At 41.0% G+C, this 17,899-nt stretch overlaps 2 protein-coding genes across 2 annotated transcripts in view; one reads left to right on the top strand and one right to left on the bottom strand.

The window, feature by feature from the left end:
* Window positions 1-6,259, top strand: part of LOC118329394 (transmembrane protein 41A-B-like) — a 10,989-nt gene extending 4,730 nt beyond the window's left edge. Inside the window, exons 2-5 of the mRNA XM_035663551.1 lie at window positions 2,070-2,220; window positions 2,585-2,746; window positions 2,970-3,108; window positions 3,200-6,259. Of these exons, the coding sequence (XP_035519444.1) occupies window positions 2,070-2,220; window positions 2,585-2,746; window positions 2,970-3,108; window positions 3,200-3,429 (682 nt within the window). The 3' untranslated portion in view covers window positions 3,430-6,259. The remainder of the gene's footprint in view (window positions 1-2,069; window positions 2,221-2,584; window positions 2,747-2,969; window positions 3,109-3,199) is intronic.
* LOC118329396 (integral membrane protein GPR155-like) lies at window positions 5,668-17,890 on the bottom strand. Its single transcript, XM_035663552.1, is given in 21 exon segments — window positions 5,668-9,057; window positions 10,040-10,177; window positions 10,286-10,350; window positions 10,429-10,524; window positions 11,475-11,629; window positions 11,979-12,056; window positions 12,202-12,439; window positions 12,642-12,729; window positions 12,945-13,029; window positions 13,116-13,239; window positions 13,443-13,526; window positions 13,769-13,924; window positions 14,759-14,930; window positions 15,414-15,481; window positions 15,708-15,860; window positions 16,021-16,143; window positions 16,146-16,198; window positions 16,360-16,489; window positions 16,691-16,838; window positions 17,031-17,246; window positions 17,764-17,890. Coding segments are annotated over 20 exon segments (2,895 nt in total). The 5' UTR covers window positions 17,189-17,246; window positions 17,764-17,890; the 3' UTR covers window positions 5,668-8,474.
* Window positions 17,891-17,899: the final 9 nt, after the last annotated feature.

The raw sequence follows: 17,899 nt of genomic DNA, 5'->3' as shown, positions 1-17,899 counted from the left end.
GTGTGTGTGTGTGTGTGTTAGTAGCAGTGAGGTCATGGTACTTGTCAACATAAAGTCATCTTTATTTATTCATGTAAGTATATTTGAAACCAAACGAGGTTGGCCGAAATACTGTACCAAACAAAAACAGAAGAAACCTAAACTCAATAAACTGAATTAAAGTGACAGCACAGGACACACGTTTAAGTATGATAGTCCTTTAATCAACAAAGACATGACTGCCTTTTAACATCAGGCCCCTTGGTGGGACAGACTCAGGTGACCTGATAGTGGAGTTTATAAGCATCACATTGGCTCAGTTATCTGTTAGGTGTGATGCCCTGGGAGCATTATTGTCCAGCACGGTAACACCAGGAGCACAATGATCAAAATAGTAATACTACGTCTTTAAATATAATCACATACACCATATATGTTCATATTTTCTGTTAACTTACATCTTTTAAGTTCTGGGATGAACCTTTTGTTTTCTGGTCTCTATAAAATGTTATTTGATGTCACTAAATATCTCAAAGAGGGTCTCTGTGGATGTGTATGTGTGTGTGTATTTCTGTGTGTTTTGTGCTGCTTTTAAGGCCGCAACAATTAGACAGTTAACGGCCAACTGTTTTGATGACCAACTATTGGGAAAAAATGACAAACATATGTGGGTTCCAGGTTCTCAAATGTGAGAATTTGCTGCTTTTCTCAGTGTTATATCACTAAATTACTTTTGCTTATGGACTTACAGAACACGTCATCTTGGCCTCTAGGAAATAATGGAAACTGTGTGGCTGCTTTTCACACTTGTATTTTAAAACTCCATCAACATTAAAGCTGATACGATCCAGCTTCATATCAGCTCTTAGTTTCTTGTTACTCTGCATGAGGAGCCTACCCCCCTGTATGAATACTGTGTGTATATTCCTCATGGGGTTATGCATAAGCAAAATTAAAAGTGCCCACGATGACACATTTCCCCCCTTAAATACACTATACATACATTCATGCAGTTTCACATATCCGAGCGCTTACGCATCATCAACCTGCTGACCAATGACAGAACAGAGTTTTTGTCCACTGACCAGTAGATACAAGGAATTCTGAATGTCAGAGCAGGTGGGAGAGGAAGTCAGCATCTTGAGTTTCAAGAGGTGGGTGGGGATTTTGCTGTGAGAGAGAGAGAGAGAAAGAGAGACAGAGAGAGAGAGTGGTGCCTTCCTACCCTCTGATCAAGTCTACAGACAGCAGCACTATTTCTGTCCCCCAATCAAGTATATCCTGTTACCCTCCCACTCGTTTTTACACACACGCACCGCCGTCTCCCTCCTTTCTAATATGATCTTTCCTTTCTCTCTGAAGTGTTTTGCTGTTGTTTATTTTTTATGAAGCTTTCCACTCAAATTAAAAACATATTTTCTCTTACAACTTACCCATAGTGGTATCTAGTCAGACAGACACAGCTGCTTTGGTTCATGGTGCAGCATGAGTACAGATCTCACAAATCCAGAAATGTAGTTGAATGTAAAATGTTTTTTGCCCCCCAATCCCCATTTATCCAATACTTGTATGTTCCTTTATAATACAGATGATTGCTCTGCATTGCACTAAGAAAAGAGTGCAATGTTCCTTAATGTTTTTATACATAATATATTAATATTAATAGATATTTTGTATACTTACATATTGATATTAATTATACCAAATACGTAATAAACAAAGTAGGATATAAAATAGCCTAACAAACCGAAGAATTGCATCCTCGTTAAGATTTTCGCATTGACTTGGTACCGAAGTATCGGTTCTCGTGACATCCCTTCCATTAATAAAAACATTTAAAAAAGCAACTTGCCTTTTTTCCGAGAGTCCATGTAAACCTGGATGAAAATGTCAACCAGTACTATTGAGTATTGGTTGGAGTGTAATGTTAGGTATTCTTAGAAATGAAGCACATCATCAACAGAAGGAGAAGTAGATGAAGCGGGCTGTGGGAAACAGGACACAACGAAAAGTAAACACTGTGTGACAGACCAATGTGTGCAGGCTTCTAAAGAATTAGCTGAAAAATCCTTTTGTGTCTTTCCATCCAGGCTGAAGTTCCCGTCGGACCTGGATGAGCTGCGGGAGCTCGCGGAGATGCTCAAGTTTTATAAAACAGAACATCACGGCTATGTTCTGCTGCTGTTCTGCAGCGCCTACCTCTACAAACAGTCCTTCGCCATACCTGGCTCCTCCTTCCTGGTGAGACATACGCAGATGAGTACACATACTGTACACACACAATTGCATGATTTTAACAAAACCTGAAGAGAGGATAAGCTGTCTGTCTTAAAACATACAGTCTGGAATGATGGAATTCATCTCAGAACATCTCTGTCTTAACAAGTCATATTTTTATTCATGAAGAAAACACGAATGAAAAACAAACACATGCCATTTTATTGATTGTAGTGCATAGATCTGCCTTACTCCTTGCTTCCAGATGCTGACACTCATTTCACATTTCTATATACGTTTTGACAAACACGTGGAGGAATGATGCACAGTGTTTGGTTGACACAAAATGACTTTAATCCAAGTATCTATTCTTCCCTCCCTCATTCAGAACATGTTAGCTGGGGCGATATTCGGGCCGTGGGAGGGTCTGGTGTTGGCATGCCTGCTCACCACTTCAGGCTCCACATTCTGCTTCCTGCTCTCCTTTGCGTTTGGAAAGCAGCATGTGATTCAGTTCTTCCCCGAGAAGGTGGCCCTGCTGCAGAGGAAGGTAAGCGTCGCCATTCAGTAGTAGTATCGTGTTCAAAGTAAGGTTTGTGAGGGTTTGTTTAATTAAAATTCAGGAATTATACATTTTCTATGCTGTGTTTTCAGTATCTCTATGTAGAGTTTACATAAACAGGAGCTTACTTTTATCGACTTTTTCCTTCATTTCCTCATACTATCTTTCCTTTTACCTTCCTTCTTCCCTCTAATCTTCCTCCCTCTGTCAGGTGGAAGAAAATCGTAGCAGTTTGTTCTTCTTCCTCCTTTTCCTTCGTTTCTTCCCTATGACTCCTAATTGGTTCCTTAACATCACCTGTCCTGTACTCAACATCCCTATGCCTATTTTCTTCTTCTCTGTGCTCATAGGTGAGGCTACACACACTAAAACACACACACACACACACACGACACAAACAGATACAAACACTGAACACTCGGCTGCTGCTTTGTCCTCCAGGTTTGATCCCCTACAACTTCATCTGTGTTCGCACTGGCTCCATCCTCTCAGAGATCTCCTCTCTGGATGATATCTTCTCCTGGGGGACGCTGGCCCAGCTCCTGGCCATCGCCCTCATGGCTCTTGTCCCTGGAGCGCTGATCAAACAGTACAGCAAAGCTCACCTGAAGGTGGACGGTATGGACAGTAATGGACAAGCTGAAATTAAGCAGGACCGCAAAAGACGATGATTCTGGGATAAAAGAGGACTCACTGGGTTTGGTTTGACACAACATCATGTAAGAAGGGGAAAAAAAAACTCTCCCATGGCAGGCATGTGACATTTTAGCCTCGTGATTTCTGTAAGGTCACACCAAAGGCCATCATACTTATAGTGTGATCTGTTCTGAAAGTTTGGAAATGTCTTCAGGTCACGTTACACCAGGCTTCAAGACTGCAGTTTCCCAAAGATCTCTCAATGCTAATACACAGAGCTAAGGTTTTAGGGAAATTTTCTGAGATGGGCCCTGAAAGTCCTTGGATTTACACCAAAATATGGTCTTAAAAGTTAAAAGAGGCTGAATGGTGGCTTTTGAAAGTGCTACAGTAGCTTTAAAATGAATGAAATCACACTGATCATCTTGACATGAGATCATTGTTTTAAAAATTGGCCCGTAGAGTTGGGGTAAGGGATTCTAGATAATGCTAATTCACTTCTATTCAAATTCAGCTATATCTCCTCACGGTCCGCTAGCTTCTGGCTCTGTGTGTGCTGCTCTGTGTGCTGGCGTTTGTTCAGCCCTGGCTCTGTAAATTGGAAACAAGCAGTGGATCGGACTGAGCCACACATCGCTAACTTGTTTTTCCAGCCATTCCAGCTAGGATTTGTGTGTCAGGTAACATTAAATGACTTGCCAAGGGACATTCAGCTCACTTTCTAGTTTGCCAAGATATGCTGTTGTTGTGATGTTAGCTGTAGTGGCAGGAGAGTTGTGAGTATGGCTGTCTGGAGCTGGTGTGCTGTTGACGCCTCCTCTCTGCATGTTCACTGCACAGCATCAACTTTAGTAACAGTTTGCATACAACATAGCTAACATTAGTTACATTACAAGCTGTGTCTTTGTTCACACTATATCATGGTAGTTGTCATAGTATTTGATTTCTCTAGAATCGCTTACCCCACATATAATGTGTTAACTCTGAGGAATGACCCCAACACACGAACATTTAAATGTATCCAAACTAGATCTTCATTTTCAGTCAATTGTTGAGATATTGGAAATTAAACATCCTCTCACTGTCATTATTGCTGTCTTACAGTACAGTTTCCATCTCAGGGCCAACCAAGGGCAACCTATCATGCATTAAAGGTGGTGGTCTGTCGTGCTTTGTGACGTTTCTCTCTCGATCCACCATGACTGCAGTTGTAAATGTTGACCTTCTGTCTAGTGTATTGCCATTGTGCCAAGTTATCACTAGAGCTTTAAAAGTAATTTGCCCTGTGTAATAAATATGTAGTGTAGAGCTGCAGAGGACGCCCCACTTGACACTGCGGTGGAGAAATCTGTTCTGGCTTAAACACGTATGTATGTCCTCACAGACTTTAGCCACTTTTCGTTTCTTTAGTTCTTTGTTGGTTTTACAGTCTGCTGTGGATGATGGAAATCAGACAATAACCAGCTAGAGGCAATAATGTTTCTTCTTGTTGCATATGTTTACTCAGTAATTCAGTTTGCAGCCTTTAAGGTTCCAGGAATTGGATTAGGAAAAAAAAATATTTTAGCGCATTTGGAATTAAAGATTGAGCGTGTCCTTTCCTAAAGCACTTACACATGTGTCTTAATGTAGTTGTGGCTGTATTTACAAATGAGTTTTACATTAAGATCAGGTGTGATCTTCTCGTGGTAGTATCAAGAAAGAGAAGACAAAATTAATTTGAACAACATAGTGAAATGTGATGCTTTTCTGAACTCAATCAGTTTGGAGTTAGCAGCTCCCCAAACTGTACTAAAATATAAAGGTATCCTCTTCTAGTCTGAAATAAAGTTTTGTATGTTTTCTATATAACATTACCTACATTATGATCTTGTTGCTGCCAAGCACATTGAGTCTTTTACTATTAGGCTTATGTGCAGGTCAGCTAACAGATTAGGCAAATTGCAAATTGTCAAGAGCACCTTGACATCACCTTCACTACCTCTCTTCTTCACTAAACTCAGACAGTGTAGGGTTTTCAAGAGTGTTCAGAAGCAGATACTATGTAGGTATCATATGAATGTATGTGTTCAGTTAGTGGAAGTTGGCATACATAGGGCCTTATCTTTTCATCTTACAAAAGAAAACCACCAGCTTTGGTTTTAAGTTACTCTCAAGGTAATGGAATTTAGTTTGGAAACAGCCATGTGAAGATCACATCTTGTGCTCCTGTAATAGGCCTTTAACTGATGTTGGTGTTGCACTTTATGTTGGCTGCTGTCAGTGTAACAGCAGTAAGTTTGGTAATGTACTATTTTATTTTTCTAATCAGTATTTTGCAGAACAGAGTCTCTAGAGAATAGTCAAATTGTAGCTTCTTTTCGCTTGCTTTTACAGATCTGAATCGTCTACTGTATATTTTATTAGGTATTTCAGGATGATCTTTCGTAAAATGTACATGTAGTATTTTGTGTTTCTAATCTTGTACTGTAGCCTCACAGTGTAGTGACATTCCGGATTTTTACAGCTACGGAGTCACCTTTTTTATACGTCAGAATAGCTGCTCCCAACACAAACAGGGAAAATGTTGGTGGTTCCACTGTCATGAATGTCAAAAACACCCAAAGTGCCAGATATCCTGTGTTTATCTGCTGTTCACTTCCCAACAGCTAAATAAAATAAATTCAATGAGTTTTTTGTCAGCACATTGCAGAGGCAGTCCTATGAATACAGTTGCAAGTAAAAAAATTTTTTTTTTGCTTTTGACAATGTTGCTTTAAGTTTTTAAAGGGCTTTGTGTAGGTCTCAGGATGAGAGATTTTTGTTCTTGTCTTGTTTGACCAAAGAAAGGAATCTGTAAAAATGTAATAAAATTTGTTATGTCTGTTTACTGTTTCAGTTCTGAGTTACAATCAGAATCAATAATTGCTTGTGTAGTGACAAAGTAAAACACGTGGGATTTTGGATGCAAACAGTAGTTTATTTGTGCCTTTCTTTTGGTCACAATCATTGACCCTGATTGATTTACAGCAACACACCTGAAACAAAACATCCACAGTTACGCTGATCCGGTTTGCCAACAACAAAGAGTTACACCTCATATTAAAATCTCTCTCAGCACTTCCCTACACGTACACACACACATCACACAGAAACTTAAAGACATTTTTGTTCATGCACACAAACACACATACCTTCACATTGGCATAGGCAGGCACTCAACTAATTTTATCAACCAGTAAACACAAGGATCTGATGTGAACTGCATGAACTAAAATATGGTTGGCAAAGACACAAATGGATGTATATGCACATAGATTTCTTGTTTCTGGGAGGTTTGTGATGAAGAAAGGAGATCCGGATAAACAGAGGAATATCCTTTCTTTGGATGTAATGCTTCAGGTGAAAGGTTGACCTCGCCATCCTCGGATCACACTACTAGCAAAGGCAACAAAAACCTCAGATCACAGCACCGGTTTGACATTAGTGTGGTCGTTGTGTCTGCTCATATGTGCATATATCACCATCCATCCATCCATCCATCCAATTCTGCCAACACACTGTAAACTTCACAGTAACATGATCACGAATCAGCAGCAACTTAAGGGGCAAACAATAGTTGTAGTGTAGACAAAGAAATCTGTAAACAGTTCAGTAGTAGTTATGATTAACAGCCTAGAGTCAAGAACTTTAGCCAAGTCTGTTTTGTCTACAATATAAGCTAGTTTAGGACTTGACTCGTGACTGTATAAGATAACAAAATGAAACAAAAAATCAAAATGGACAGATGAGTTTTAGATGGGCTCTGGTGAATTTCTCACTTAATTACACACTTTTGAGTTCTTGAGGTCTTAAAAAACTTAATTTCTCCTGAAACACACTGTAGCAAAGACGGAGTCAGTCAACTGGTGCCAGATTTGGCCGCAAAGACTAATATTGCACCTTGGCTGAATGAATCCATTTAGTGATGTGACTGACCACAATCAGTCCCAAACAAATGTTTCAAATTGAAAGCGGCAACACAATTACACAATGCAAAGATAACAAACATCCTCCGCAGCATCATCACAAGACAAATATCCAGTGAGTTGCATAATTTAAAAAATCTGAAGAATGTTATTCAGTCAGTGCAAAAGGTTCAGTGCTGAGCAAACATCTGTACTGCTCCGAGTCATGCAAGTAGTCAACGTAGACCAGAGTGGTTAAAAGACACGGCGTGCAAAATATCAAATACTGAAATATGAAAACATCACATAAAACAGAACAGGCAAGGATGCCATTGGCTTTCAGTGGGCAGCCCTGTAGCTCATTGGCTAAGAACAGACATACAGTTCTATCAGTTTATTGGCTGCTCCTATTGTATTCTCCCCATGCAAATGTCACATAAATAATACAATATTTGAGGGCGAATGAATGGCAACTTGTTCTTAAAACAAAGCTTATTTGTCCTTCACACACGAATATAAATCCTCATTAAGAAATGTACTGGCTTGCAGATATGCAAAAGAAAATAAAGAGGAAAACTTTGAATCTGTCTTGTTCACATCTCAAGGTGACTAAGCCAGCTCATTTCAGAGGGAAAAGTTGAACAAAAAAAGAAATGAATGAATGATAATTGGTCCAGAGCCAGGAGAGCTAAAGAACCAGCAGGGGGCGTGTTTGGTCTTCTTTACCCTCTTATTTTGCCTCCACAACCCCAACCCACGGCCCCTTGGACAAGCAAGCAGCAACCACCATGAACACCTTAAGACACCTGTCAATCAAAGCAAACACACCTTCAAATATACCACACTACTTCATATCATCTTAAATCAAATCTCTCCAAATTGCCACCAACACGCACATTACAAGAGGTAAAATTGGCAATGGGTTCTTCCAGGGTACTTTCTATAGAGTAGATCTGTTTCATTGACTTCAATACAGTTAGCCTTTCCAGAGCCAGTATCTAGTGGTTGTTGGGAAAACTGCACCTTAAGGCACTTCCTCTTTGGCTTTGCCCCTCAGCTGTGGTGGTTTCCGCTTTGTACCGCCTGCTTTTCTGTCTCCCCCTTCTTTTCTCCCATCCTCTTCCTCCTTCCACTGACTTTCTCCTCACTTCCTCTCACATGTTCTCCGGCCGTCCATACCCTCTCGCCCCCTCTCTCCCCTGTGTGAAGTGGTACAGCAGGGTGTGTTCATCCCTGAAGCGGCGCCGACCTGTCAGGTGATCTAACACTCCTCCCAGCTGGAGTCGAACGCCATACAGTTGAGCCTCGGCTCGCCCGGCGCAAAGGCCTCGCTCAATCAGCCAATCCACCAAATCACTGCCCCGAAAAACTCTTTCTATACTGGACTGAGAGTGTTGCCGGGGATGGAGTGGACTCGAAGCAAGATCATGCTGGTGTAGGTGGTCACGATTAGCTGGGTCATTAGTTTGGTTACACTGGAGCTGGGAAATCTGCTCCTCTGGGATATCAGAGTTGGAAATATATGCTTGGTGTTCATTCTCAGGCCCAAGCCAGGGTTGGGATGGAAGCAAATGACTGCTGCAGGATTCAGCTGGGTCATTAGTTTGGTGAACCTGGTGCAGATTCTGCCCCCCGTGGTTTAGTTGCTCCTGAGGATCCTGATGCGGGTGTAGGTACTGGGGCTGATGGGAGGGGGACTGCCTCAAAGCCACCTCCTCCAGTCCTCCTTCTCCAAACCTGTTATTATCAGAGGAAGGATTCACCTGTCGAAGCGCTCACACTCTCCCCTGAGCCACTAGGGGGTAATAAAGGGAAAAGGAAAGGGGAAAAGGGCAGCCAAAGGGAGGCAGAGAGGAATAAAGGAAATATGAGGGGAAGGAAGAAAAGCATTAATAAAGGAGAGGAAGGAGAAAGGAATAGTGGAAAGCATTTTATGTGTTAGAATAAAAGGAAAGAAAAGCACCCAAGATTCATAAACATCCAGAAAGTGTTTTAGTAAGTAGAGTTTAGTAGTAGAATAGCTAAATTTCACATTCAGCATCTCAAACATTTTACACACAACGTTTTACACTGCTTACCACTAAAAAGTAAACAGTCTAAATAGTTGAGCTAACATTGTTTTTTTTTGTTCTTAAGACTCAGACTACTGCTATAGCCTGCATTACTATAGCCTGGTTAAAAAAAATATTTGAAACATTAATAATATTACATTTCTAATAGTTGAGAGGCAATAGCAGGAGTCAAAGCTAATGCTTCTTCTGTATAATTATTCATATCAGCTAAAGTGGATAAAAAGCATGGTGAAACTCAAGAACATACAGTACTCAATTTGTTTTAAGAGAAATAACTACTTAGTGGATACAGAACCTCAGCAACTGCAGCAAAACAGATGAACAGATAGATGACATGCAAAGAGGATGCAGCGAAAGATTACTGAAAAATCAAAGGGAAACAACATAATAACCCAATGTTAATAATGTGGAAATTAACAGGGTAAAACTTATCTTGCAGGGACACAGCTGAACAGTTCAGATCAGAACTAACAAAACAGAACTAAATCAAAGCTGGAATAAAATCTCCATGGTCATTTACTTTCCATAAGCTTAACTCAACAAGCACAACAAAATCAATCTTTCAGCACATAATTACATGTGACAAAACGTACAGTAGGACACATGCAAATGTGACAAACAAAGCACACACTAACTAGTACTGATACCTGCGTGTGTGTACTATGTCTTGTACACACTGGTCTTTGTGGTAGCGGACAAACTGAGTACAAGTGAGCCTGACCTCCTCTGGTACACCTGAGGGACTCAAATCCTCGCTGTCTCTGCCCTGCCACAGCCCCAGCAACCTGACACAGATACATACATTATTTTAGTTCTCTGTGTCTCATTTGATCTCAAAGGAAATAATGAAATAATGATGAAGCCAGGATCTGCAGATCATCTAGAAGTCTCACCTCTTTTTAAAAGGCAGAATGATGAGGTGTCTGTCCAGACCAAAAATCCCAAAGGACAGGAAACCCTGGGACAAGGACAAAGAGAATTATGTATTCACAATTAAACATGTTTACACGTTTAATGATGACACACACACTGGTACCTGTCCATAGTTCGCCACAGCACAGAAGAACTGTAGTTCAAGGTAAAGTCTTCCAGGATCTTTGTTGAATAACCACCACAGACAGCTGGACAGGTTCTACGTATACAGACAGAGACATCGACCAATTAGACATCAGTTGAGTTATCCCTTGTTGATCCCTGTAGGGACATTCTTTCTCTGCATTTGACTCATCCTACGTACTGTGAGCAGTGGGCAGCCACCAACTCCATATCTGAGCCAGTGCCTTGGCCAAGGACACTGGCTCAGATATGGAGTATTAACATATCATACATGTGTTGATGGTGAGGGAAATGGGAGCACCCAGAGGTGCAGTTTCTGTTCAGGGGATCAAGATGTGGAATTCCATACCAACAGAACTCAGGATCTGAATGGAAAACTGGACCCTGACTGGGATAATTTTAGACTCAAACTGAATTTGTTTTTGAAGAGGAATCAGTACTACAGTCATGAATGATCTGGTGCATCCTGTTTTATGGTGCTTAGTGTATGTAGTCTGTCCTGTATTATTCCATCTGTTTTTCTTGCCGAGTTCTGTGTTTTTAATATACCTATGTATTGCTAAGTTTGTGTTTTGTACTATCAGTGTTTTAGTTCCCAGGGACAGATTATCTTGAGCTATAAATGTTGTGGTATGTGGTATTTATTTCTGCGTGTCCCTATACAAATAAACAAGTAAATGTTTTCAGCGTTCACACAGAAGACGGAGATTGTGGCTAACATTTTCTTGGACCGCAAGTTGTGTGATTTTCAAAGAGCATACAGCACTGTTGTTTAAATATGCATATAAAGAGAGATATTGGGCGTTCTACCTGATATGCGACCCTCCATCATCTCAGTAAATTGTGGAAAACACTATAGTGTGAACTCCGAAAACAACACTATCCTTCCATCTGCAATAATATGCATCTAGTATCTGGATAGTGTCTATGTGTGATTACACCAGACTCCTTGTTTTACATCCTGCTAATTTGCTAATTGCACTCACAGTCTCACACACACACACTTAATGAGTATTTTATCCTCACCGCTAGCAGGCTGACAAACAGCAGCAGACAGAGGAGAACGTGTCTGACTGTCTGCTTGTCGTCAGTGGTTTGAGGCCCTGGTGGCGGCAGGTTCAGCAGCTGCTCAGAGGAGGAAGAACCCTGCTGCTGCCCGTCACACAGCGCCCCACTGTGGCCTGGAGAGGAAAAGAAACATAACTGTTGTTTAATTTCAGGGTGATTCGAGAAATTCCTCACGTCCGGCTGTTTTCATGTTGTTTGAAATCATTGCTTACCTTTTATCACAGCTTTCCACTGATTTTGGCTTGGGTTTTATTCTTATTTTTTTTTACTAGAAGTAAATGTCTTAACACCTTAGCACTCACTGTTGTAAATGTGTAAAATTGATCCCAATTCTCTATTTCTGACCATTGCTGACATCTTGCTTTTGGTTCTGTGTTGGTTTGGCTTGTTTTAGATACATTACTGACAGATAGCAGGTCCCAATTGAACTGCACAAAATGAAAAGAGATTTGTGTTTGTTACCTGTGCTGTTTGTGTGCTCCCGCTGCGTGCTGGCTATCATGTCCGGTAAGGTCTGGAGAGGAGAGAAACTGTGGAGGTCTGGAACACACCAGAAACAGTACAAATATTTCGTCAACATTTTAACACATCCGGATAACATCCAGATTTTATACAGGAAAGCAGGGAGAGGACTGCTTTCAATCCAACTCAGAATAAACCAAAGGCATTAACACGGAAGAGCTACCTGAGTTGATGCTGCAGTCAGGTGAATCTGCTGTCTGTGGCTGTTGTTGTTGTTGTTGTTGTTGTTGTTGTGGATCCTCCAGGCCACCAGGGCCCCTCAGCTCATCACTTATACCTGTTACAGCAGCTCTGCTAAGGGCCTGGTAGCCCCTCTGCTCCCTGTCTCCCTGGCTGAGACCCATGAGAGATACCGCACCAAGCAACAGGCTGACTGCAAGCACCACTGCTGTGCTAATTATCTAGAGTGAGAGAGAACAGATTATGAATAAAACTTCCTTTGAGATTTATATAAATGTCTTTCTTAGAAGTAAGGTAGCTATCTCCATGACAAACTCAAACAGAGCAGAGGAAAGAGAGAAGATAGGGAAATACTAATTGAAATAAACAGTACAGAGAGAAAAAGACAATGTAAGGCAGAACAGAAGATGGTAGTTTACTTACCTGAGCTCTGCCATAGAAAAAGGCAGAGTCTATGGTATCAGTCCTCTCTCCTGATATCAGGAGTACTCCGACCATCAGGAAGGGAACCCTACACACACACACACAGACACACACACACACACAATTAAAACAATTTTATAATGATGATGCAATGATATTTGTTAATATCTCAGATCCTAGTAATTTAACAGTGGTACTTTTAAAAAAAAAAAAATACATTTTGGATGCAGTGATCTCTTGCTTTGTAACAAAGCTATTTCTATAAAAACAATTCACTTGAGGTGTTTGGGTGTGCTGACCTACCCCCAACCCAAAATCATGAATACTCCCGGGCGGAGTCTCAGCAGATCATCTCTGTTAGTCAGAGCCAGACAGAGAGGGATTAAACCTGAAAAACAGAACAAACGAATTACATGCAAGCACCAGTGTGTACATAATCACATTTAGGAGGAGTTCTCAAATATACACACTTACCAGTCCAAATGTAGGTGCTGTACAGAGACCCATAGAGCAGAGTGAAGGTAAAAATTTTGCCGAGAAGATTATCCTCTTTTTTCGCCAAGAAGTTCCACAGGATCATACTGACACACACCAAAAACTAGAACAAAGTACAGTACAGCAGGTTGAGGTAGAATAGGGAAGTGAATGTGAGAAGCTAATGTGCTCAATTAACATTTCATCGATAAATGAACAGAGATCAAAACAAAAATGAGCTCCAAATATGATTATGAGAAAACATCACTGGTGAATGACATGCTCTACAACACTTTAATATTCTGTTTTAAGCTTGAAATCACTGACCTGAGCCAGGAAAAGATTTAAGGCAAAGAGGTGAGGAAGTCTGTTAAATTTCCTGCTTAGCAACATCACTATTATGGTCCACACCTGAGAAGAAAGGCACAAGATTAGACATTTTTACAAGTCAAGTCAAGTCAAGTCAGCTTTATTGTCAAAATTACGACTGTATGCTGGGAATCACTTGGTTATTTATCTGTCAGTAACAACTTTCTGTCCTTAAGCTCTAACTACTGCTTACATGTAACCTAACCTAATGAAATCTCTCCATTCTTCAGTATTTCTTCCTGTAAGACTTATTGAAGCATGGTACGTCTGGAAAACCTACTTACCAGTGCTAGAAGGCAGACAATGCTGATGTTGAAGCTGACATTTTCAAGTTCTGTCACCAGCGGTGTCGGGTCCATTAGAGGGATTGTTAACAACCAGGCCGACACATACATGATCGGTGCAGACAGAAATGTACTGATTACCATCCCTGATGTTACCTAAAAGAAGGACAGAGAGACAGATGTTTAAAAACAGAGGGCACGCCACTAACTGACTGTGTTAACATGTAATCTGGATACAAGGCAAATGTATTGTTGGAGCTTTTCTGTTTATATATAATATACTTTGTGCAAACGTGGATCCGGCAATATTAATGAGAAAACTAACAATAAATATTCTAATATACTGTAGCTAATTAGTTAACTTTAAGCTAAATATTAACCAGCAATTAGCAAAAGAAGCTAGCTTGTGTTTCTACTTCCTCTGACACAATTCAGACTTTCTCAAACTTTCCTCAGCCTGCTCCAACACACCAAACATTTTAATAAACAAGAAATCTTTGATGTTCATGTTGATAGCGTTTCTTTTCCTTGTTGGTAAAATGAATCCTACTACTACTACTACTACTACTACTACTACTACTACATGTAAGTAGAGTAGAAGAATGTAACTGGGTGGTGACATGGTGTGGGGGATGAATGCTGAGTATTGTAGATGCTGTTGAAACAGTTAAATGACAGACTTCTAGCAAGAAATTCTAGCAAAAACATGGTGCATGTGATGCTCTTATAGCGTATTCTTGTCATATGACCTGACCAGGAAACCGTGACAATGCCTTGTTTGTAAGTAAACACCCATGCTTCACAGCTGAAAAGTATGTTTTAAAGTAGTCTATTTTAGTCCTGATTTATAGTAAGACAGCTTGAAGTATCCCTAAAACTCTTCTATTTTATTATAATGTTTAAAATATTGTTTTGTTGCTTCAGTATTGTTTAAAACTAATTTCTTACAAATTGCTGCTTAACCAGGATTACTACATCATTGGTACTTACCACCTCTAGCTCCATGTTGTAGTGTGCAGCATAGATGGCCACACTGGGTGCGGTCGGGAAGACTCCATATAGGAAAGCAAAGTTAGACAAGCTAGTATGGTTGGCACTTGAGCTGTTCACTCCTACATCCAGAATATCCACCATGTCTTTACAGACTAGCGGCATCACCAGGCTGGAGAGGGAAGAGGTAGAGCAAGAGAAAATAAAGCTATAAAACCCTGGTAGCATCTGCAAATATACATTTATCATACATTTTTCAACTGAATAATTTCAGAAGCTACCAAGCATTAACCTTTCCATTTCTGATGACCACGTAAGACATTTTGAGACTGTAGCTGGCGGTCACATTGCACCGGACTGCATTATATTGAGGGGTTTCTGATTATCTGCCTGCTTCATGTATGTACTATAGCTAAATATATTAAGAGATATTTAAAAACACTTTTAATGCATCTGTATAGGTCCTGTTTGTGCATGCATGTATTTCAGACCTGTGTGTGTAAAATAACAAGTGAAACTGAAAGAATGAATTTCCCTTAGAGTGATTAGTAAAGTATGCCTTCTTCCTTCTTTTTCTTTAAATGTATAGTAATATACAGTAAACTTTAAGTAAGGCCACCGCCCTATTATATCTCACACACACAGTCCCACTTACAGTTTGGCCGTGATGAGGAGAATCAAGGCAACTCCAGTGTCTCTGGTTAGTTTTCTAAGCTGGCCAACCTGCCACAGAAACACAGATATTAGTTTATTCTGATGATAACCTTCGTGTTTACACACAGTTTAAAAATAAATTATTTTATTATTTCTTTTATTTGAACAGGGACAGTGCACAATAAAACATTAACCCTGTATATAACAAGGAGAGATGCATTGCACTGGGTTTTAGCAAATTGCTATTTTCCATCTGTAGTCCCTGGGCAGGTAAATGGAACAAAACCAAACTCACCATAGTGAGGCCAAGGTAAAACAAAGCTGCCCCTCCAAAAGAGTTAGCCAGGCCATCTATGAACTCTGATAGAACAGCAGGGATCTGCTGTCCCAGGGCAAAGTGGGCGATGATTCCTACTACCACCATGAATACTACGGGGTTCTTCAACACCTGGAGAGGTGATACAAAGAGGGTTACATAAGACAATTTCAAACCCCAGTGGGTAACTAAAAGTGTGTCAAACTAAGAAAAAACTATTGCAATGTGTTAGGGTGTAAAGATGTGTTACACTGGTTTATCATTCACCTTAAAACACCTGTATACACAATACCTGTAGAACTACAACTCCCACAATGCCAAGAGTGCTGTGATGTGAATGGCTGGCCTGCCTCCACTTCTGCACCTCACAAAGAGCGAAGCCGATGGGATTGAGGAGCATGAGGGACGGTGCACTAGAACTAAGATGTAGCTTGGGAGGTACTCTGGAATGTGCTCCGATACAAGCATCACTGAAATGCAAAGACAGAGTCGGCAGAGAGGGAGAGAGAAGAGAGAGAGAAGAGAGGAAGGAGAGAAGAGAGAGAAGGGGGAGTGTTTGAAATGTATTTTTCTTCACAGACAGTTTGTATCAGGAGTAAACATCAGTGTTAGTGTTCTGTGTCTGCCTCACCTATGGGGTATCCTAAAGCAAAGTCATTGCTCTGCGTAGCAAAGATGGCGTACAGGCCAGCTTTGCTGTATCTGCTGTCTGGACTGGCCACCATCAGAGTCAGTACACATACCAGCACAAACACTGTCACCTACACACAGGATGGAGGTCAGGTTGCGTGTATTTGTTTGGTTCTTTATTACAGTACCATCTCGCATTACTTCCACAGACAATTTACCAAAATAAGACTTTCTTTGATGGGAATCTTCTCAAACTAACATAATATACAATCAAAAGCACATACACATATTGTTACCACAGTGTGACCGCACACACATGCACAGGCACCAACCTTGGCGACCAGGACACTCCAGAGAAACGCCCAGATGACATCTCCAAAGTCCAACAGCACCATGTTTTTAAAGAGCAGAGCTGGGAGAGCAAACTTAGACACAAAGTTCCCCAAACCCTTCGCCTGGCTCTCTGTGATGATATCTGCCCTATAGGTAGGAACAGAATAAATGCACATGAAAGCCTCAGTGGTTGTCATTTCCATATTTTCATTTGGTATCTCTACAATTCTCACATACAGCAGAACACTAACATGCTGGCTGCATACATGCAAAACTTAAGTAAATAAAATGTCAGTAGGCATCTTTTACTAGTGAGTACCTGTTCGTACACAACCCTACCTGCCAGCTATGTAGCCACACATTATGATGCCAAAGCACTCAAGGAGAGCCGGGAAAAGCTTGTCGATGGACATGTGGGGAACCGCAGCAGAGCCCGCCAAGGTATTATGGGATATGTTCTTCCCATGGATCATCACGTAGTTGTTGGCAGTCTCCATGGTGATGATGGGATGGGGGTCAGGGTGGGTCAACTGGTGGCTGGGGAATATCAGCACTCTGGAAACGATGGAAATCCATACAATCAGTGGCAGGAGTAAGAGAAAAAAAAACAGGCAAGACAGAAACAGAGAGAGCAGAGGATGAGAGTGAGGAAGCGCAGATGGTAATGTGTCCCTGCTGGAGGGAACTCCCGAGGAAAACAACACGCATTGTTTGTATATGTGAGGTGAAGGAGGGGCTGCTGGTCGTGTAATCCCTCTTTACCTCTCTGTGCCTGAACACACCGTTAGCTGAGTTAGCAGAGTGAAAAGTCAACCCGCTTCACTCAATGACAGGAGGTTTCTACTCTCTAACGACGCTGTAGCAAACAACGTTAAACGTTAAACAGCCTAAAATGCTCTCCACGGCAGCACCATTGTCAGTGCCCGCTGACCGTGAGAGCGAGCTAGGTGCATGCTAAAAACATCAGGGAATATACAGCGTTAGTTACATTAGAGGGCGCGGTAAGACATGCCTTCAGCATTTAGCATTGTTATATTATTTCAAATAACCTGTTTAAGAATGCTGTGCTTACCCCTGTTACTTAGAGGAGCATTTCTGCTCAGATAGACCAGGTTCATCTGTCTTGTTGTTGGAACAAGCCCGTGTTTTGCCGTAAATGTGAAGCTCTGCTCCTGAATCTGACAGCTGCCGAGAGTGGCAACGCCCTG

Source organism: Morone saxatilis, unplaced genomic scaffold (assembly GCF_004916995.1).
Source record: "Morone saxatilis isolate NCDOM2014 unplaced genomic scaffold, NCSU_SB_2.0 Contig19, whole genome shotgun sequence".
In the NCBI taxonomy this organism is placed as follows: Eukaryota; Metazoa; Chordata; class Actinopteri; family Moronidae; genus Morone; species Morone saxatilis.
This window is presented reverse-complemented; position numbering and strand designations above follow the sequence as displayed.